This window comes from Castor canadensis, chromosome 3, assembly GCF_047511655.1.
Source record: "Castor canadensis chromosome 3, mCasCan1.hap1v2, whole genome shotgun sequence".
Classification (NCBI taxonomy): domain Eukaryota; kingdom Metazoa; phylum Chordata; class Mammalia; order Rodentia; family Castoridae; genus Castor; species Castor canadensis.
The window spans coordinates 190,049,427-190,072,272 of NC_133388.1; the positions used below are offsets into that span (position 1 = coordinate 190,049,427).

A 22,846-nucleotide genomic window follows, 5' to 3' on the forward strand; every position below is an offset into this window, starting at 1 on the left:
AAGGACAGGTGGGGACCAAGGACAGCAAACTTTCCTGCCCTTGGATTACAGAACCCTCCCAGTACCTTAGTGTGTTCACCGACCCAGAAGCTCTCCAATCCTGGCTGCTTTGGGGTTTCTGTGAGGACTCCATTGCATAGACACCATTGATTACATCATTGGTCCTGCTGTGTGAACTTAATTTTCAGTCTCTCTCCTTTATTTGAGTGTCAGGGTGAGGCAGAAAGTACAAGTTTTTGTGGAAGCTATCAAGAGTTACCAGTCACCAATAACCTCATTAATGTACTAACATGTGCCCCTGGAGATCACAAGGGTGTTAGAAACTCTTGTATTGGGGATCAGAGACTAAGATAAAATATAACAAAAAATGCGTTTACTCCTCTATCATTTAGGAAACATCAAAAGTCTTAGGAACTTTGTGTTCTTCTTAGGATGAAGAGCAAGTATCCTTTCTTATCATATTATAGTATCGAAAGTGCTTGCTATTTTCCCTGGTGTAAATTCTTCCACCAGGACTGATTTTGAACTGCCCAACTGCAGTTGAGCATTGGGGAGTAGCACACACAAATTGCTGCTGGGAGCCCATGAGAGCTGACATTAGCCAGAAAGGCTGGCATTCATCTAGTCCATGGGGTAAATTAGCTGAGCACTTTTCCCAGGGCCACATGGGAAGGTTCTCAGTGGGAAGATCCCCAAGGGAGTCTCCATTCTCACAGAGAAGGGATCCAATGAGGTTTTCAGTGCCCAGGGTTCAGTGGAGTTGAGAAGGAGCCCTTGGGGCTGAGGAATGGATCATGAGAAAGACTGATAACATCTGTTGACCTATTACTTTACCTCACTGACTGTGGTAAGAAAAGGGAATAAAACCACAGTAACCTGAATGCTCTGCTGAAGTGAGGTGCACAGCTCTTCTCCCCACTGATAGACTGATACTCTGTCACCTGTTCTCAGTGATAGGCATTTTATGTGTTTCCAGCTTCTATTAGTATTGGATCCTTGCTTCCCTTGCACATGGAGCTGGCTTGGAATTTCAAGAGAGATTTCTAGAACACGATTACTGGGTTGGAACAGAGGACATGGGCATTTGAATGCCTCAGTATAGGTAGTCAAATTGTTCTGTGGAACTTTCACTCTCAGGAGCCTTATTCTGAGAGTCTTCCAGGAAGGACTGCCATTTAAGCAAACAAAGGACAGCAAAGCAAGATGACGATCAGCAGGTTGTGGCAGGATATGGTGGTGTATTGGGGAAGTTACCGGTAACTGTTCTGTGTGGAGCTCATAGGAGATGGGGTGACAGAAGCCTTATCTCAGTGGTCCTCAAGGTGTGTCCCTGGACCAGCAAATCGGCCTCCCCTGGGAACCTGTTAGAAATGTGTCATCTGTCTCTGTCCTGTAGAATCAACCCTCTGGGGTGGGGCCCATCAAAGTGTATGTGTTCCCTGTTACCAAGCACCCCAGGTGATAATGAGGTCTATAGAAGTTTGAAAATCAATGCCTTCAAATGATGCTGGCAGGTGCTTCAGGCAAGTAGAGACAACCAGAAATAAACACAAGGCAACTGAAATCACAGGCGTCCAGAGAAGATGAAGGTCTCAGTTTGTTTTAGGTGTCTGTAACAGAACACTATGGATTAGGTACGTTCTAAAGAACAGAAATATTTCTCAAGTTCTGGCTAGGAAGTCAATATCAAGGTGCTGGCACCTAGTGAAGGCCTTCTTACTGTGTTGTAACATGGTGGAGGAGGGGAGCAGGGACAAGAGGACATGCTGGAGAGGACTGCTGTATAACAGAGCCACTCCTGAGACAACTAACCCACTTCAACAGCAATGACATTAATGTATCCATGAGGGTGGAACCCTCATGACCTGCTACCTATCAAGGTACCAAAGATGACTGAATTTCAACAGTTTTGGAGGCAATATTCAAACCATAGTGCTGGGTCTTGGCATACCTGACCAAAGTGAAGGAGGTGGGAGACAGGGGTCATGAGGTAACTTATTAGGGACTTTTGGGTGAGAATGGAGGATGACTCTAACCCAAGGCTTTCATGGAGGGAGATGGGAAAAGAGACAGTGACATGAACCTGTCATTGTGAGAGGGCAGTGTGTGAATGATAGCCAGTATTTCTTGAGAGCTTATTATATGTCCAAACTGTGCAGTATCGACTTCTATAAAGCTGACAACCCTGAGGTAGTCCTGATAAACCCTATCAACATAGCATTGATAATAAACTTTATATCAACGAGGAAACTGAGGAAAGTGAAGGCAATTTGCTCATGATCACACAGTGAGAGCAAGCCAATCTTGCTCCTGCCCACTAGCCTAATATGCTTTCCTATAGTTTCCAGTAGACCTGGGGAGACTTTGTGCTCAGTCCGAGTTTGAGCCATTGGAAGAGGAAAGATGGCTGAGGCTTTGAAGATTTAGATGCCTTCACTAAAGAATAGGGAGGGGAGGGAAATAATTAACACTCAGGAATCACCTGCTGGGTGGGAGTGGTTTCTTATTTAATTCTTATATCATCCTCATCTTACCAATGCCTTTTCCTTTGCCCTACTCCTCCATGGTATACTGAGTTTAAATCCAGGTCTTTCCTCAAAGTCAAGGTGTCTCCTTGCCAGGCAGTCTGCCATTTATTGTTGAGGTCTTGTGCCAGCAAAATGCCAAATGTCAGATGTCAAGTTGTCTCCTGTAATCCCACTGTGCAGATGTAGAAACACCTGGAGAGGTTAAGTCTCTCTCCCAGGTTCACAGAGTAGGAGACAGTAGTAGCAGACATGGGTGTTGTTTGGCACGTGTTTCTGACTCCAGCAATCTTGGATGTGGTAGGTCACACTTCCTTATCCTGACTTCACTCCTGGCTTTGGCCAATGACACATGAGTGGAAGTGGTGTATGTCACTTCTGGGCAGAAACTGTGGAGGTATGACTGAGATGTGCTGCACCCTCTGCCCTGCATGGTGGTGGCTGGAGCATGGGCTGAGATGGGGCCTTTCTTGGCCAGGTCCCAAGGGAGGAGGACATAGGGTAGAGATGGAGCCCCTCTGTGATGTGGATGAAAGGTGTTCCTGCACTGTTTAACCACTCAGATTTGAGGCTGATTATTACCTCGGTGTTACCTGTCCCATTCTGCTGCTACAGGTGTGGAGCCTGCCTGCTACAGAACCCAGCTTCCTTACCGGTTATCCTCTACCTCTGCTCACATCTTCATAACCCAGTGATGCCACAAAGCTAAAAGGATGCCTTTTCTTTTCAGTTACTCCGAATGACGTTCCCAGTTTTTGCCCTTCGGTTGCTCTGCATTCCCCGGAAAAGGGTAAGTCTACCATATACTTGAGCAGCTCCTTTCTCCTCCTTCCCTTTGCTTTTGTTCAGCAGCTTAGCACATGTGGCACTCTCATATTCATGAATGAGCGCCTATTTTATAGCTTGTTTATAGCATAGGCAGGACAAATGCCAGCAGTGTGCTCATTCCACAGATGAGAAGAGTGACTCACAGAAATGACACAGTGCACTCATAGGATGCAGCTCTCCCATCAGAGTGGCCCTTCAGCTAATTTTCTCCTCTGCCATGTTATGGAAAAAAAAAATCCCTTCCCACATCCTAACAAGACCTGCACAATCCTGGCCCATGTCAAAAGAGTGGTATTGGTGGCCAGAAAGTGCAAAAAGATAGATATTTATAGGTGTGAAACAGCTGGGGCTGCAGTTCCTTGTGAGGGTGACAGCAAAGGATGGAACTGTGGTCCTGCAACCAAAAGTCCAACCCAGGCTGAGGCTATGATCTTCTGATCCCCAACATGCTCTGAGTGGCTGGGAGGTGGTGGGAGTGCTGGGTGGGCTTGGGATCTGGATAGGGTGAGGTGAAGGGTGGCAGGCCGGTCCTGCAGGTGGGCCCCCTGCACCAGGCCCTCTTCTTCTCTCTGTTGGAAAAGAGGCTCAGCCTGGGCTCCAGGCCCAGCTCAGCCAAGAGGCCACATGAGGTTAATACCTGTGATGTGATGTGGGGGAGGGGTTCCTAACATCTGTCATCATAGCCCTAGATGAATATAGCTTATGGTGTAGGAGGGAGCTAAAAGTGTGAAAATGTCCTCAGCCCATGTTGTCAGTTTACTTTAAATAGTCAAAATAGCTAAGGTTGGAGATCATATAGTGCCCCATCTATAATTTTTCCTGTATATTCTATATCAAATATCAGTTCTAAGCACTTTACACACATGTGCTGGCTTCCTACAACATTGTGAAGCAAATGTCATTTTAGCATGTCTTGGATGGCAGAGGTGGGGCTAGAGAGGGGTTACAATACCCAAGACCTATCAGGTAACACATGTCTGAGCTGAAATCATCAAAATGTCCTCCAAAATTTATGTTTTCAAAAAGCAGTTCCCTATCTCACCTCTGCCCACCTGCTGTTCCCACTCCAGAGACTGCCACTTTCAACTCTGTCAGATGTTTTTTCTTATCCTGGCCTCCATGTTGTTTCTAAATCATATTTGGATCTTCCTATTTCTTGATTTGTCAATTTTAGCTTATTTCCTTTCAGTAATAGACTTTTCTGCATGGACTGACATGGTGGTCTCTACTTACAATGTTGCATATTTCCATTGGTAACACTGTAACATGTGGGAAGCTCTAAAATGTCACCTATCTCTGAAAATCATGCATCATCAAGCATTCACCCTTTCGTGTTCCAGTTCTTATGACACTCATGCTCTAGTGATGAATGACCAGGACAATACAATGGTTGTACTATTATTCCATTAGTTCACTAATATTCCTCTCCTCTGCCTTTGGTCATTTCATTGTTTGTGACTTCATCATTACAAAAATAACATGATCAATGAATACTTGGGTACCCAAAGCCCTTTCTGAAGTCCAGATCGTTTCCTGGGAAGAGTCTCTGTAGTGGAATTTTTGTGTTGGAGAAATGTAGTGTTCAGTACTCTGGTGTATGTTGTCTAATTGGTCTCAAACAGTTGTTCCTAGCAGCATTCTTAGCAGCAGTGGATTAAAGTGGATTTTCCCCATCACATACTTGCCATCCTTAACTATTTTCATTTAAAAACAGTTAAGTTTATTGATAAAGATGTCACAGATGCACAAACTGAAGCATGCATATCTTTGAGTGACTTTTATGTTTTCACTCTGTTTTTGCTAAGCATTTGTATTACTGAGACTTGAAGTATCAACAAAAGAAAACCCAATGTTGTGTTGAGCATCTCCCTCCAAGCACATAGTCTGTGGGCCTGGGTAGAGGTCTCCAAGGCAGAGCTGGATGTCACAGCAGTGTTAAAAGCAGGAGAGGAGTTGGAACCAAACTCTCACCTGTGTTGTGCTGTCAGATGAGAATGTGGAGTCTGGTCATGTCCCTTGATGTGAGCTGGAGGGAGTGTGTAAACCACCTTCAGGGGACTGAAATGTCTGTGTGTGATTATGACTTGGATTAAGTATGCCTGGTGCACAGGTAAAACACTCATCTTTATGTGCTTTCTATTTAGGGGGAAAAGGAAAAATTTATTAAATACCAAGCATTTATAAATCGTTTAATGCTCCCAAGAAAGTTAGGTGACAGCATGGTCTGTTTTCAAAATAAAGAAGAGGTTGAATGATGAGTTGGGATTGAGCCCACGCCCATCTGGCAACTTCAGAATTAGATAAGATCACTCAGTTGACGTTTTGGAACAGGTAGTCAGAGATGGACTTTCGAGTCTAGATCTGTATAATGGAGACCATTGGCCTCATTTCTCATGTGTGTATAGATGTGTGTGTGTCCGTGTGCACGTTTGTGTGCATGCCACAAAAGTTCTGCCTTGAAAAAAGATCTGTTTTTGGTGATAGTGGGGTTTGAACTCAGGGCCTTAGGCTTGCTAGGCAGGTGCTCTATGCCTTAAGCCACTCCACCAGCCCTGTTTTGTGGTTACTGTTTTTGAGATAGGGTCTTGTGAACTATTTGCCCTGGCTGGCTTTGAACCACAATCCTCCTGATCTCTGGTTCCTGAGTAGCTAGGATTACAGGCATGAGCCACTGGTGCAGGCTCAAAAAAGATTCTTAATTGCTCCAGTTGGTCAGTGGAAATGGAGTGAGGATGCAGATGACTTCAGTGGTCTCATGGGCCTGTCATGAGGACACACTGTGTGCTAAGGTGTCCCCTAAGCACTTTGTTTCTGTTGCTGTATTGCAAGCATTTAGCTGGTTTGAAGATAGCAGGAATTTGCCACACAGGCAAGTTTCAGAAAGTTTTTCCAGAGTGAGGAGTTGGCCTGTACAGAGGCCTCGGGCTGGAAACAGCAAACAGCAGTGAGGAGCTGGGAAGAGTTCAGTACAGCAGGCAGAGGACCACTCATGGGATGAGGGATAAGGTGAGCAGTGGAGGCAGACATCAGCTGGAGTATGGAACTGGTGACGTGTGTGCAGTGTGCTCACTGAGTGCTCAGGTGGAGTCCTCAGAGTCTAGGCTGTGACAAGATGTCCTGGACAGCTTAGTGAAGAGAAAAGGCACTGCTGGCAGCTGAATGTCTTGATGGCACAGATAGTAGGTCACAGTCTAGTCAGAAGAAGATACAGAAAGGAATGGTGTAAGGCAAAGAGCCATTTTCACAGTATGTGTTCCAAGATGCAATGGGGACCTGGGAAAGCCACCCCCAAATTCCCTGCAGACAGGGAAGAAAGGTGCCACCAGTACATCGTGATGGAACTGTGACATAATGGACAGACATACACTTGTCAGTTGGCCAAAAGGAGGAAGGGAGAGGAACTAGGTAGTGGCTGCTGCTTGAACTTAAGGACAGTGACATGCAAGTGATTCAGGATCATGGGGGCCCACAGCACCTTGGGAACTGCAAGTTATGGCTTTGAGCAGGTGACCCATGAGCTTGGAGTGATTCAAACACTTCCTGACTGGGCTGTGTACTGTGCACTGTGGACGGACAGTTTGGTTCTGTGAAAGTGGTGACAGTTGTATCCCTTGTGTGTAGTGGGCCATTTTACTCTTTTAATGGGGAAAATCCATATGCTTTTGTAAATATGTAAAGATGTCATTTTCTTCATAAGAGAAATATCCACAGCATCTTCAAATACCTACAGCCACCAATCCAAGGATTGGGTTAGCATAGAGTGAGTGCCCTCTCTGGCATGGGAGTCCCCTGTGTGACCAGCACAGTCTCCTTGCCTCCCAGGACCACTGTCATGTGGCTTCCATCCATACTTTTGGAGGCACTGCCTTCGAGGGGCTGCTGACATAGACTCAGCATTTGATTAAAGTAAGAGGATCACCAAACACGGTTATAAGATATTGTACTTTACCTTCTATGTGCGTTTCCATGGGGAGAGCCAAGATGCCCTCTAAACAAAGCCATGACCCTTGATGTTGAACCCTGTGAACAGTGGGTGCAGCCCAGGCTGCTGTGGCTGGGAGAGCCTGCAGGAGCCTGCAGCTGAGTGGGCAAGGTGGAATAAGGGGAGGAGAGGTGCCTTGGTGAAGGTGAACCTGCTCAGCCTTCTAGAACCTCTTCCTATCCTTAATCTGGAGCTCTGCGACAGGTGTAAAGGCTAGGTTCAGGGAAATGGCAGTGGCTGAAGGAGCAACCCTTTGGGCCACATGGTGGACCTCTGGATGGATGGAAGGGCATCATCACAGTCTATGCTGCCTCATCCTTGCATCTTTGGCTGTGCCAGTGGCTGACAGAATTTGCCCCAACTTTCTCACATATGGCCTTGGTTAAACTGCAGACAGAGTCATGAGGCTCTAAAAACTGTTGGCTCTGGCAGGGAGTGTGCACATCATATCATGGAGGAAGCAATGGGATATCATGGTCCCACACGGCCTTTGCAGCTGCCATCCCTAGGATAGCCTTCTTAGCCTCCTGGCACAGTTTGCTATGGAGTGGGTGTTGAAAGAATGCCAGCATCAATGCTCAAGTCCAAACCTGCCTTTCCACAGGAGAGGAAACTGAGGCATGCAACAAGAGCATGACTCTATCAAGTCCCAGCCTGCAGAAAGAGGGTTATAAAATGACCTCTTTCAAAAATTCCTAGTCCTGAGTGACACGCAAGTGATTTTCTTGTTTTACCCTCACTACTGCCCTCTGAGGTGTGCACAATTGTGTCCACCTTACAGATTTGGAAGCTGAGGCTCAGAGGAGCCCAAAGCTACATAACTAGCTAATGGTAGATCTGTGATTAAAACTGAATCAGAATCCAGGCCCACAGTTGCCGCACTGGAGCACTGACCCTGGGAGGGAGGTTAGTATGACACTGATTTATCTAGGGAATTCTATGAACTGGGGGGTAAGGAGTGAGAGGACGCCAAGACCTGGGCAAAGCAGAATGTTGGGCTGCGATGCTGTCTCAGTGGAGGCCTCAGTGGCCCCTGAGGGATGGCAGTCTTACAGATCCATCTCAGGTATGCTGTCATCTGCTTCCAGTAGCCATTGGTGGGTGATGAGAAACAGCCCCATAACACTAACCCTAATCCTTTTCAACCCTGGGGCTTGAAGGCCAGGAGAGCATGCACTGACTCCACAGTCTTTGTGAAAATTTTAGCTCTTCTTTCTAGACACGCACAGAATTTATGTGTGTACATGCACAGATGCACACGGCACATGCTATGCAGTTATTTTATGAGACTAGCTGCCTAGGATTGGTTCTGTGTCCCAAGCCAGCAAGGCAGGGCCGGCTGGCACAGTGTGTTTCCTCCAGTGGCTAAGAGTAGTGCCTGGTCAGCAGCTGCAGGGCTAATGGAAGAACTGCTGCCACTCCCAAGCCAGCGTGTGGCCTGGAATTGCTGTGATGGGCAGGGCTGGGCACAGTAACCCACACTGAGATTTAGGTAAAGGACATCTGTGAATGTAGCACAGTACCTAACATGGCATTGACGAAGGCAACCACAGAAGCTGTTCTTCGACCACAGAGGAGGCTGAGGAGTTTATAACACAGAGGGCAGAGGGCAGGCCTGGTCTGACTGTCTGGGTTTGAGCTGGCTGTGTGAGTGTGGGTGAGCTACCCATAGTCCACTGAGACTCCTGTTGGCCTGTCAAAGCTGGCCTCTGTGGTACTGGAATTAAAGTGCACCTCACATCAGTTGCATTTGAGTCTCCAAATGTCTGCAATTGCCCAGCTACTCACAATCATGCCTGTGACTCCAAGAAGGTGGAATTTAGACACTTATAGAACTCAGTTCGCACACAGTCTGCAGGTAGCCTGTGGAGGAGGTGGGAGGTAGAGGAACACTTGATAGGAGCCAGAGTTCTTAGCGAGAAATCAGACATCCTGCAGAGCCTTTGAACGTCACCAGGAATTTTTCCTGTGATGAACATAGCTATTTTTCATGAGGACCTAGAGTGAGATCCAAGTCTGGTTTCATGTATATGGTTTTCTCCTAGTTGTAAATTTCCCTAGAACTGTCTTTGAAGTTAGCATAAAAGATGATCACTCAGCAACCCACAAGCTTGTAACTCAACAGATGTGGAGCACTACAGATGTTTTTGGCCATTAAGAGAACCGCTCCATATCCCATGGAGAATGAGGCAGCTGTGCCAGAGTGGGGACTGGGAGGGACAGTGTGGACCAAATCCCTGGATCACCCATCAAAAGCTGTGGTCTTGCCACGTTCTGTATCAGCTTTGAGCCTCATCCCACTCCCTGAAAAACAGTAACACAATCAACACACAGGGTGAGGTAGCTATTCATTCATTCAGTATGTGAATAGTGTTTTACAAACTAGAACACACCAGGTAAAGGTGATGCATTAGGAAATCAACAGCTCCTTGTTTGCTTTCTATATGATTACTTAATTAGCTACTTAATTTATTAATTTATTCAGGTCTTGTGGTATGCACATAACTATTGTTAATAATCATATTAATATAATAATTGTATTAATCTTTATAGAGTTGGGAAAAAGAATTGGAACCCCATTGCTCCTTTCTTAATTAAAGAACTTAATTAATTCTTTTAATATGTATTTATGGATTGGGGCAGTTCATGAAAACTGATGATTTAATTATTTCTTTGTAGCATGCAGTGAGCATGAATGCTAGCTCCTACTGGCTCACCATTTCCATCCTGTATTCTCACATGCTATTATAGTAGGTCGTGGAGAGACGATGAGAACTGAGGCAGAGTCTTTGATACAAGTTGCTTATGATTTGACAGCAAGATTAAGTCACTTGCAGTGCAGTGCATTGGTGAAACAGCAGATGTATCTCAGCTCTTAGAAAACAGGAATGATCCAGGTGGTGGGGACAGCAGTTTCAGAGCCACTCCAGAGTGGACAGAAGACATTTGTGGAAGGTTTGAAAATGATGTGGGTGGATCATAGGAAAAAGATGATTTCAATTTGCGGGTGAACAGGGACACTCACACTTATAGTGAGAAAGTTACACAGCATAGAGTGCTTTGATAGGCCACTGAGTGTAAATTCTGAGGTGGTAGAGGTGACCCAATGATGAGGCTAGGGAGTTGGCAAGGAGGAAGCAGGCAGAGCCTGAACCAACTTGGTACCATGGGTTTTGTGTGTGTATGTGTGTGTTGTTTTTGTTTTGTTTCACTAGAAACTCAGATGGGATGTGTTCACCCTAGGAAAGAGCATCCACTTATAATGGAAGCATCTGAAACTTGAACTTAAATGAGCATTGTGTCTGACTTTGGCCTTTCTAGATACTCATTTAGTCCACTTGAGCATCACTGAAGGCCAACACTTAGGGTTCCACGTTGGGCAGCACTGTGCCTGATGATGTCTGTTCCCAACACAGAGGACATAAAAGGGGAACTGGTTGAAGGCTGTGGATGAGTATGGAAGTAAGACTGAGCAGCTTTGTGTGTGCTGGTTTGGGGTGCCTGGGGATATCTGCTTGGATGTGTCTAGTAAGCACTGAGTATGTGTGCATGGAGCCTGGGCCAAAGGTCTGACCTGAGGGTGCTTGGTGCTCTTCAGCATGTCACAGGTATCTGAAGTCATGGAGCCATGACCTCACCCTTGGAGAAGGTGTGAGAGGTAGAGTAAGGTGAAGGGCAGACCAGGAGGAGTTGCAGTATTTAAGGATGTACAGAGGAAGAGACACTAGAGGAGGAGCTAGAGGCAGATGCCATCATGGTGGCATATGGTATCATGGACAGGGGAGGGGATATGGCCATAACTTCAAGCAAGACAGACTCAGCACACAAACATTGATTAATCATAAGAGCCCTTTGCAAATCCATGGAGTTACAAGGGAAGAAATTAAATAGCATGATTTGAGGAGGTGAAACTACAAACTGTTCCCAAGAAAAGTTTGGCTGTGAAGAGAGAGAGAAAAAAAAGCAAGAGGTAAAGAAAGAATTGTGAACCATTCATTAATGACCGTGTTCAGGTCATGGACCATCAAGGAGGATATACGAAAAACAGTGTTCCCCTCTATGCTTACCAAATGGTGCCTATAATTGCAGGAACATGACTCACCTAGACTCCAAGCCCTAAGTCAAATAGTCATGGGCTAAAATGTTGTTTTTATAATGAGGAACTTCAAGCATGTCTTTATGCAAAGAGCACCCAGTGTCAAGGGACAGGGTGACAATAGCAAAGACCTGAGTAGGGCCAGGCTAGGGAATAACTTAGATGGATGTAACATTCAGAGCCCAAAGCCAGGCATTTGGAGGCTGTGCTGAGGCAGATATGCCTGAGTGTTTTCTAGGCTCATGAATGCTAAAGAGGCTGAGGGGTGCCTGTTACAAATGTAAGGAGTTTCTCTGTGGGGAAATGCTATGCCAGCACGCAGCTCTTCTCCCGTTTTCCTCTTTCAATGATCACAAAATAACTCTGTGCTTTTTCCTCTTTTCGTTCTTTACTACAGGAACATCTCTTTTTTTCGTAAGCACTATCAAATGCAAAGATAGCTCAATATGAGTATGATTTGGTTCTCAGTTGAAGAATGTCTGGTGAGAAGGCAGGGTGTCTGAGCAGTGACTGGTCCTGCCAGGTGACAGATTTGAACAGCACAGAGCTGAGCTCTTCCCTCCAGGGAACACATGTGGCTATAAAGGCTGCAAAAGCAGCATTCAGTCTGTTCCATTCCTCTTACCCCAGAAGTGTGAGATCTGCTGTATCCTAAGAGGCTTTTCCTGACTAAAAGTTCTCAAAACTGCTATTAAGCCAGCATGGTGATGCACACGTGTAGTCCTAGCTACTCAGGGTGCTGAGGTGGTAGTATCACTGGAGCCCAGGAGTTTGAGGCTAGCCTGGGCAGCATAGTAAGACCGTGTCTCTTAAAAATAAAAAATGAAGTCCTTGGCTGTTTATCTTAGCCAGCCTGACCAGGGATGGAGAACCTGTCTACCCTACCCTACAGCTTTCCCACACTCAGGACCAATCTCTTGGATTGCTAAGGAACCAAAAGGAATTCTTTTCAGTTTTCATTGTAAGAAGAATAGTAAGAACTCTGTAAGCTTTTGGTGCCTTAGAGAGAACACTCACTGCTATTTTTATTCTTGGTGATTCTTAGGAAAATCATGTGATCTGTTCATTAAAAAATAAAATGTGATTGGACATTTTGGGGAGTAAGTATGACGGGTATTTGTCACTGCTCTGACACTTCGGCTCTTTGAAGACAAAGATAATTGAAAATCATCATTTCTCAAGTACAAAGCCAAGGTCAGGGTAAGAACTACCTTTGATAACCTGTCCAGTGAGCCACTGGCCTTGACCTTGAAGTCTTGATGTAGTCCTGGGTTCTGTCATCTTTATTTAATCAATTTTTTAACACTTGAAAATACTCTGAGCTTTGATACATGACATTTCCTTCTTTACTTAATGTCTGGGAAGGAAGGAGGGAAGGAAGAAAGGAAGGAAGGGAGGGAGGAGGGAAGAAGGGGAGGTAGGGGAGGGAAGAAAGGGAGGAAGGAAGGAAAGGAGCCATTCTTATGGCTAAGAATGTTGAACATTTCTTCATGTATTTATTAGCCATTTGTATTTCTTCTTTGAAAACTATAATTTGTCCATTTATAGATTGGATTATTTATTCTTCTGGTGTTTAATTTTTGGAGCTCTTTATATATTCTGGATATTAAATTCTTATCCAATGAATAACTGGCCAAGACTTTCTCCCATTCTTTAGTCATTAAAAAATTAGTAGCTTTTCTATACACCAATAATGAACAGATTGAGAAAGAAATCAGGAAAACAGTTCAAGTCACAACAACCTTGAAAATTTTAAGTACCTAGAAATAAACCTAACTAAGAAAATTGGAGACCTCTAAAATGAAAACTATAAAACATTGAAGAAAGAAATTGAAGAAGACCCACACTAGAAGATGTCCCATATTCATGGAAGCAGAATTAATATTGTGAGAATGGCTATAATAATAAAAGTAATATATAGATTCAATGCAATCCCCATCAAAATTCCAATGTCATTCTTCAAAGAAATAGAAAAATCAATCTTAAAATTCATTTAAAAACACAGAAGACCTAGACTAACTAAAGTAATCTTGATCAAAAAGAGCAATGCTGGAAGTATCACAAACCTGACTTTAAATAATACTGTAGAGCCATAATAATAATAAAAAAAAGCCAGCGTGGTATTGACACAAAAAAAGACATGTAAATCAATGGGATAGAATAGAGGATTCAGAAATAAACCACATACTACAGCTATCTGTTTTTTAACAAAGATGCCAAAAATCTACATTGGAGGAAAGATAATCTTTTCAACAATTGATGCTGGGAAAACTGGATATCTGCAGGTAAAGGATTGAAACTAGACCCTATCTGTCACCTAGTACAAAAATCAATTCCAAATGGATCAAAGACCTTAATGTAAGACCAACACTTTGAAACTACTAGAGGAAAACCTAGGGAAAAACCTTGAAGATATAGGCATAGGTAAGACTGTTTTGAATAGAACCCCAGTTCCTCAGAAATAAGAACAATTGAAAATGAGGATTGCATCAAGTTGAAAAGCTTCAGCGCGCCAATGGAAATAATTACCAGAGTCAAAAGAAAACTTTTAGGATTGGGGAGGGTCTCCATGCAGCTGGATACCTCTGGGGACTTGCCCTGCTGACCACGTTTGCCTGCTTCCCTGGAGGATGTCATGTGAAAAGTGTTATAATCAGATTTGGATTTTACAATGGCCGCTGGGCCCAGTGGTTCAAAATGGCTCCAGGCAGGGCTGAGATTGGTGATAAGAAGGCTTGCCTGGGGTCTGTGGTGGCAACAGTGTGAAATTGATGGGGCTAGAAAGGGAAGGACCTTTGCTGGAGGGGATAAGAAGGCAGACTAGACAGGAGCATGGGATAAGAAAGGAGAAGAAGGCCTAAGCTGTTGGTTAAATAGCCTATTTTTTCTAGGCTACCCTCATTTCCTGTCAGATGGAGTCCCTGGAATATAGAAAGAGGGCTGTGTCAGTCAGTTAGCATTCCATCACTGTGACAATATACCTAAAAAATCAGCTTAAAGGAAGGATTTATCTTAGCCCATGGTTTTAGAGGTTTTAGTCCATGTTTGCTTGGACCTGTGGTGAGGCAGAATATCATGATGGAAGCTCCTGGCAGAGGAAACAGCTCACCTCATGGCTAGAAAACAGAGTAAGGATGTGTGGAGGTCCCTATGACCCCTTCAAGGTCATGCCCACAATGATGTCACTTCCTTTCACAAGGCCCCACCTCCTAAATGTTCCACCACCTCCCTTAAGATCCAACTTAACAAGGCCAACAAATAATTGCTGAATGAATAAACGAATGAAAAAGAAAACACATAACTAAGTTAGTTAATACAGAGGATTCTCAAACCAGATCCCACTGAGGCCTGTCATTGCTAGCTCTGAAATACAGTTTTGGTTTCATTTTCAAAGAAGTCTCACAGTACAGAGCCCAGGTTTCACCTGTGGCTATAGGCCACATGGATGGTGAGTTCATTGAGGACTCCTGTTGGGAATATTAACGCACAAACAAAATGTCTTCCTGTATCCCAGTCTTAACCAGTTTAAAAATATATTAGAAAGACATCCATTCCATTTCAATGACATCAAATATTCAACAACATTAAAATCAAATTACAAAACAAACTAATGTTTAACTTTGAGATCATTCCAGGAGATAACCCAAAGGAACTTTTTGAAACTTGGCAAAATAGTTTTAAATTAGATCCAAAAGAATAAATAGCCAAGAAAATATTTTACAAAACAATGTGGGAAGACTATTATATAAATATGTTATGATAAATATGTTATGATGACTTTAGTTTAAGCAATGTGAGGTTAAAGCCAGATTTTACAAAGAGATGAATGAAAAAGAAGAGACACACACCAAAGCAATTTCTCTTATGTATATTAAATACAGCATAGATTTTAAATTCATGGAAAATTGTATTTGTAATAAATAAACTTCAGTCTATAAGTTATTTCTAGAAAAAAATGAAGACACATCAGTAAACCATTGATTCACTGTTTAGAAGCCCTCCCGTTGGGTAAGTCTGGAGCACTGATGGCTTGCTCACCTGAAGAGGAGGTCACTCTGTTGGATTCTGAGTCCTGCATCTGCAAAGCTGAGGTTAGGCAGAACTAACACCATCACCTGGTTGGCTAAGCTAGCACTGCCGACGCCAATTGGCTAAGCAAATGGTGAACTACTGATCATCTGCTTCCATGTCTAAGACAAGTGAGATAGCTACCCAGTTCATGAATCGTGCTGAATGTTAAACACAGTGCTGGGGCTGGCTCATGGCAAATAGTAGACTCATGAAATGCTACTAACCCCAGGCTTCATGCTTCAGCACGCTTTTGAATTCACAAAGAGCTTGTTCTCAGAATGGTCGTCTGGGGGTGTGGACCCCCAGATGTCAGGGTGTTTGCAGACAGCAAAGGCTCACCCTGGGGATCTGCGTAGGGCAGGGAGGGAACAGAAAGAAGTCAGGGTCTTTGCTCCATTCCCTGACTCATGTGGTGACACATGAGCTGGTTCTCACTTTAGGGAAGAACTACCCTCTTCAATTATAGTGCTTTTCCCTAGATGGCAACCTAAATGTGGAGTGCGGTCAAGGCTACCATTTTAGGACAGTAATTGGCCACTTTGGTCCAGAAACCCATCATTACGCTTCTCTAAAACTGCAGTGTTCTCATCATCTAAGAATATGCAATTCAGTGTGATCCTGTTGCAAAATGCCACTTGTTCTGACCATGAAAATAGCAGAGTACAGAAGATGGCAGAGGAAACGAGAGACCAGAGTTTCCTGCAGCCCAGCCGGGTCTGTAGTCTGAAGCTGGTGCCCTCACTCCAGTACAGAGAGGGGGCTTCATTTCCTTATTTCTCTCTGAACCCATGGGAAATCTGGATTCATAAGTTGGCAGCTTCTCTGGATAAATCTTTTCTTTTTTTTTTTATTTAGAGAATACTTTATTAGTTTCTGTAATCAAACCCACGTAGATAAGACCTTACATATTTAATACAGTGCGTTACCCCTGTACAAATGGAAAAAAAATTAAGTTTAACGTTTCTAGACCAATATGGCTATTAATTTCTGTACAATGCCAACTCAACACAGTAAACTGGGATACTTTTTTCCAAAGTTGACAGCACAGCTAAAGTTTCCAAAAATTCAAATTATATATATATGTATATATATATATTTATATTTATATAAAAAGACCAATAATAGCAGTATGTTATGCATCAATAGCAGCAACAGCTTTTCCAGGTTCTGCAGTCATCTGAACAAAATTATAGTCTTTTTTTGTTTTTTAATGAAAAACTATAGTGACATGTCTAAGGGATATGTGCTGTGCCACCATTCCTATGTTGAAACTGTGCGCCCGTTGGGATAGTGTTAGCAGGTGGGGAATGGGGAGGTGATTGGATTGTGAAAGTGGAGCCCTCTATAAGACAAGGGTACCCTTAGTGCCCCCTCTAGAAGGACAGGAGAGAGTGTTCTTGCTCTCTCTGCTGTCAGCGCTTGAGGATGGGGCAAGAAAACTGCCACCTGTAAACCAGAAGGAGGAAGCAATAATCTGTCCAAGAGCCTACCCTCCAAACTCTCCAGGACTGTGAGAAGTAATGTTGCTGTTTCAGGCAGCAGTCTGTGGAGTCCAGTTGCAAGGATCTGGGGCGAAGGTGTTTCATAGTTTTATTTACCGCTGGAATCTTTAACACAGGTGCCATGTTAAATAAAGACAGGTTGGAGATTTAAATTTCAGATCCCCGTAGAACTAGGAACTTGGGGCTATCAAAGCAGAGCCCCTCCCACACCTGGGGTAATGTTCTGGAAAGAGTGCTCAGAGACAGGGATTCAGAGGGATAGGAGGAGTTTGGACTAGAACCAAGAGGCCTGCTGTGATCTTTCCAGCTCCTTCTTGATAACCTCCCATACCTCTGACTCCCTGTTTGTGAGGTGGCAGTAGAGCACCTATCCCACCCCCAGTTGGGGTGCTGGGATCACATCTGATGAACTGGACATGCTTTGTAAAGCGTAAAGTGCTATAGCCAAGATTGCCACAGTGTTCTGCTTGTCCGAAGTAAATACTCACAAATATCTTTTAAAAGGATAAACTCTTGTGGTCTTCTAAAAAGAAGAGAGAGAGCAGAAAGGAAGGAGAGGGAGAGGGAGAGATTTTCTCACTAACCTTCAACACTGCCTTGTCTCTGGAAGGTTCTGTAATCTGCATCCTGAATGATCATGGCAGGCTCTGTCCTCTTTAATGTTATCCAGGGGCAGGTTAATAAGCTCATAAAACACACAAATAATAAATAATAAATATAGTCATTGACCTAGACACAGTCCTTCCAAGAAGGGCACCTTTATTCCACTGCTTAGGGCCACCTTTCTCCTCACAGGGACATATAGCCAGGTTCTAACCATGGCCATGACGCCAAATGAGACATGTCACAGACCTCTTATTTCTACCCAAGACGTCTCTCTGGCTGCTACCCCTTCATCCCCCTTCCATGTACCACGTCCTGTGTCCTGGACACCCATCATCAAAGAGCACAAGCTCTAATTGTGAAGAGCCAGTTGCTCTTATCCACTACTTAGGAAGAATTCAGAACACCAGCAAGTCATGGTAGCATCCCATGCCTCATTTTCTGTGTGTGTGAAAGAAGGCATCTGTGCTGGACTGTCCAGGTAGTGACTCTGAAATGGAGATTGGTGTGAGATGGACTCTGCAGGCAGAATGAGGTGGGGATCAGCAGCTGAAAGGAGCAGAGTAAGAACAGGGCTGAGCAGAGGAAGAACCTCATGCAAATCAAACCGTGGCTCCACCTGTCTCCCAGGAGGCAGCAGGGAGGCTGGCCCTGTAAAACCATCCGTCCCAGAGTGGGACCTGCCTGGGACTGTCCACAAGGACTAGTTTTTGGACATGGCTGTTTCTGGGGAAGGACTCAGTTGGGAGCCACCAGCTTCCTAATCATTGGGAAAAGGAAAGCCTCTGTTCTGCAGGGGCCTGGGCAGCACCCCAGTGTCTTCTGCAGAGGGTAGCAGGCTTAGGAAGGATGGACTGATATAACCTCTGTAGAGCCCTGAGCACAGTGCCATCTGGTACACCCAGCAGGGATGTTCCAGTCATCATTACTCACATTACTATGACCATCGTGTTGTGCGGTGGTGTCACTAGGTTTTTTGTCTTCTTGACTTCTGTTCTACTCTCACCTGCTTAATAGACACAGCCATGCTTCTTGTATGTTTTGTCTTAGTATGTTTTTAACTTTGCATTCCTAGGCTTGAGCATAGGACTTGGGTCATAAATAAATAAATACATGTAAAATGGAAAGATGGATAAAGGCATAGGGTTACATGAAAAAGGGGACCCCACACAAGTTGCCCTAGGGACTGTCTTTGGGAACACTGGGTGACCCTACCCTGTCTTTATTATGCAGCTGATAACTGTGTGTGACCATCCCCTGATTTCTCTCTTAGTTGCACTGGACTTGTGGCATCCCCTGGCCCTGTCATTGGTAGTTGTGGATCCATCCATCAGGGACTTTGATGTCGCTCACATCAGCACCACTGCCACCAGCAACTTCTCTGTAGCCCGAGACTTCTGCTTATGGGGTAAGGGAGACATCCTCCTAGAGAGGGTTAGACAGGGTCTCAGTCAGGTGCTATTGAAGATTCTGACTTCAGAAGCAGACAGGATAGTCCATTATAACTTGGGGGACTTAGCAGGAAGGAGAAGACAAAGGGAATCTCTTCACTCCCTACTGGGTAGTCCAGAGTCAAGGTCTGCAAGGGAATCAGTAAACCAGCCAATGAGGGACCCTGAACTAGGAAGCAGGAAGATCCGAGGATGGAACTAGCGGTTGGTATGGGGCAGAAGAGATGCATGTCACCTTGGTGGCTATCCTCAGGCAGCAATGGGCCATCATGGTGGGGAGGAAGTACATCTGTTGGGGCCAGAGAGCTGGAGCAAAGCTAAGACCTATGGGTAAGACTCAAATTTCAATAGAAATCATTCAATGCAATTTGAAGAACTTTCTAATAAGCACAGATATCCACAGACACAAAATTCCTTTAGAGAGTCTCTAGTTATTAGTAACTCAAACAAAAGCCAGGTAACCACTTGAATAGAAGGTTCTATAACAACTTTTAGCTCTTAACAGTGGCTGAATTCAGGTGCATTTATACCTCTCCAAGATTCTGAACCCCTCTGGAATTCCATGGATTTCGTGTCCCTCCTTCAATTGGATAATAGTATGCACAAAGCTATGCTTATCATGTAGACTAAGCAACTATGTACAGATGCACAAGTTGTATGCTGCACAATGCTGAGTGGTGCTATTCAAAGACTGGTCTAGAATCAGGGATCTCAGGCCAAGCACAACTTACCCAATTGAATGAGCTCTTCTTAGTACCCAATGCCATGGCATAGTTAAAATTGTCTATGCAATACCTGGCTTGCTTGGGAAATGGCATAGTTCTTGATGGAAATGGCTACTATGCTGCAGGCTGTGGAAGCATTAAAGAGGGGCAGAGAGAGATAAAATTGAAGAGGAAAGAAGGGGAGCATAGAAAACCTTGACTACGAGGACCTCCTCCTGAAGCCCATGAGTTGTAGTGTTTTAAGCAAGGGACAGATGAGAGCACATTAATGAGTTAAATAAATTAAGAACCCGATTGTTATATAACAGCTGAGGAGATGGTTGGGTTCCTCCTACCACCATTTTATCCTCAACCCCTGGCCCAGTGCTCAAATGTAATAAGTGCTCAAATGAATCAGTGATTGCCCAATGAATAGATGGGTGGAAGGATTGATATATGGATGAGTAGATGGGTGCATGAAAGGATGGATGCATGCATTCATGGGGGTATGATTGGATAGTTTATGGGTCACTGGATGGGTGGATGGAAGGATGGGTGGGTGGAGAGAAAGATGGAAGGAATAATGGATGCAAGAATGAATGGAGGGAGGGATGGATGGATGCATGCATGAATGAATGTATACATGCATGTGGGCATACATGGTCACATAGCGAGGTAATATATCTGGGGCCTAAGCCTTACTCCTCCTCTTCTCTGCAGAATGTTCTCGTCACCAGGCCTGCCTTGTCACCACCCTGCAGACCCGCCCTGGGGCTGTGAGGTGTATGTTCTATGCTGATACCCACAGCTGCACATACAGCGTGCAGGGCCAGAAGTGCCAACTTCTGCTCCGTGAAGAGGCTGCGTACATCTACCGGAAGCTTGGTAAGTCCTGGTCTGGGCCTTTACAGCTATCCCTGGGGACATGGGGATGGCTGGAAAGGGCTATTTGCATGATAATTTGGTGGGCAGTGGCTTTTTCTGATTCTTAAGGGAGAGTTGGCCAAACTTACCTGGGCTAGGTGGCACTCACCTGTGGTGGACTGGAGGAAGGTAGGGAAAATTACCACTTCTGTGTCACTTTTATTCATTTATTCCTTTTGTTTGTAGAAGCCATTTTGTCCTTTGAGCTTCATTGTAAAACAATAAAATAAGCCACTTTTTGCTACTGTCTTGTGGTTTAGAAATTTTTCTCCATACCTGATCTCGTTTGGTGCTCATGCCAATCCTGCAAGGTGGCAGGATAAGCATTTTATTCCCATCTTGGAGAGAAGAGACGGTAACCCAGAGAATTTAAGTTACTTCTTGGACTTCACACAGCTAGTGGTAGCAGAGTAGGGACTTGGAGCCAGGTCTTCTGTTTTGCAATGCCTCTCTCCTACAGACTCACACTACCTGATGACCACATCTTAAGTATAGAACCTGTTACCAACTGGGTTAAGATTAAAAACATTCAGGGCTGGGGATATTTCTCAATATCTCCATATATGGAGTGCTTGCCTAGTATATATGAAGCCCTGGGTTCAATTCTCACCCTCCTCAAATAAAAGAAAACAGGAAAAGGAATCCATCAAATATGGAATTGTTATGAGTCAGACCTAGTGTTAGGTGTTGGGATACAGGGATGACACAGGCAAGGGGTGAACATCATGCAAATCCAACACCGAGGAAAAGTGGCAGAGCTACAGGTCAGGAAACACAGGAGCTGGGAGTGAGGAAGCTTCCCCGCAGTGGACATGTTCACAGAGGAAGGAGTGACTGCTATGGTGATGGTTGCTGCTGCCATCATGTCTCCTACAGAAGGAGGTCATGCATTTTCTCTGTAGAGTCAGATGATAAACATTTTAGACTCTACAACCACGTGCTTCTGTTACAACTATTCAACAGTCATTGTAGCATGAAAGTAGCAAGAAACAAAATGTCAAAGTAATAGACATGACTATGTTCCAATAAGACTTTATTGAACAAAACTGAGAGCAGTTCAATTTGGCCCCCTGCTCTGTCCTCTCTGAATGCAAGGGACTCTCTTTCTCCACCTGTCTTCAGACCATGTGAGAGTTTCTTCCAGGCCCGAGGAGACTGTTGTCTTCTATCTATCTGTACATTTATATTATTAAGTCAAACTGAATAGGTTTTCACAGTCCATTTAACCAGTGGTGTTATCTGTGTGGTGCTTCTGCTAAGAAATGGCTTAACATTGAGGTTTGAGTTCTGTAAAACAAATTAGACTGTTTCTCTATTAATTCTGTGATGAAAGCTCACTTCCTAAAGAAGCAGCCTGCATATATGTGTATAAGAAAATACAGAGACTTTTCCTACCCAGGAGTCACATGGCCAAATATGTGGGTAGTTTGGAAGGGATCCACCATTTCTGCCAAAGAACTCAAAAGGGAAAAGTGCACATGTAACATTCTCCCCATGTTTGATCTCATGGGGCTCCTGGAAGGGCAGATTGAATGCCACTGTCTGTGGGAAAGCCAGCCTGGGTTCTCTCAGATCCACAGCCTTTGCATTTTTCTGGCTTAACTACTGCCTTAGGATGAGGCCTCAGTTGTGAAATGTGGCTGTTTCCTATAGCAGAAGAAAGCTTGGCCTGAGACCCTTTGATTTAAGATTGTAACAGGAAACCTCCTGAGAAGGAACTGGAGGAGGGAGGTAGTCATGATTTGTGATTGAGGCCAGATTAGAAAACAGCAACTCTTTCTTTCCATCCCAAGTTTCCATTTGTGATTCTAACTCATACTCCAGCGTGTTTTGGGATTCTTTTGCAATGTTCACTCTTTTCCTTTCTGTATTTTTTCTCTCACCCCCTCTCTCTTACCCTCTGTACTTCCCTCTTTTCTTCGCTCCTTCTCTCCCTCTATACCTTCTTTATTCCATTCATGCATTTCCATCCATCTATCCATCCATCCATCCATCCAACCATTATCTCTCCCTCCATGTATTCATTCTTTATCCATCCACTATCCATCAGCCCATCCCCCATCATCCCTCCATCCATCTTTCCATTCACACATGGATCTTCTGCCACTTACCAGGCACCAACTTGGAATATTTCCAGTATTACCATTTATTCTCAATACC

At 44.3% G+C, this 22,846-nt stretch overlaps 1 protein-coding gene across 1 annotated transcript in view; it reads left to right on the top strand.

Moving 5' to 3' along the window:
* The window catches only part of Tg (thyroglobulin), a 222,818-nt gene that overhangs the window by 94,285 nt on the left and 105,687 nt on the right, over positions 1–22,846 (top strand). Inside the window, exons 35-37 of the mRNA XM_074069262.1 lie at positions 3,256–3,315; positions 18,881–19,015; positions 20,483–20,647. Coding sequence (XP_073925363.1) covers positions 3,256–3,315; positions 18,881–19,015; positions 20,483–20,647 — 360 coding nt within the window. The remainder of the gene's footprint in view (positions 1–3,255; positions 3,316–18,880; positions 19,016–20,482; positions 20,648–22,846) is intronic.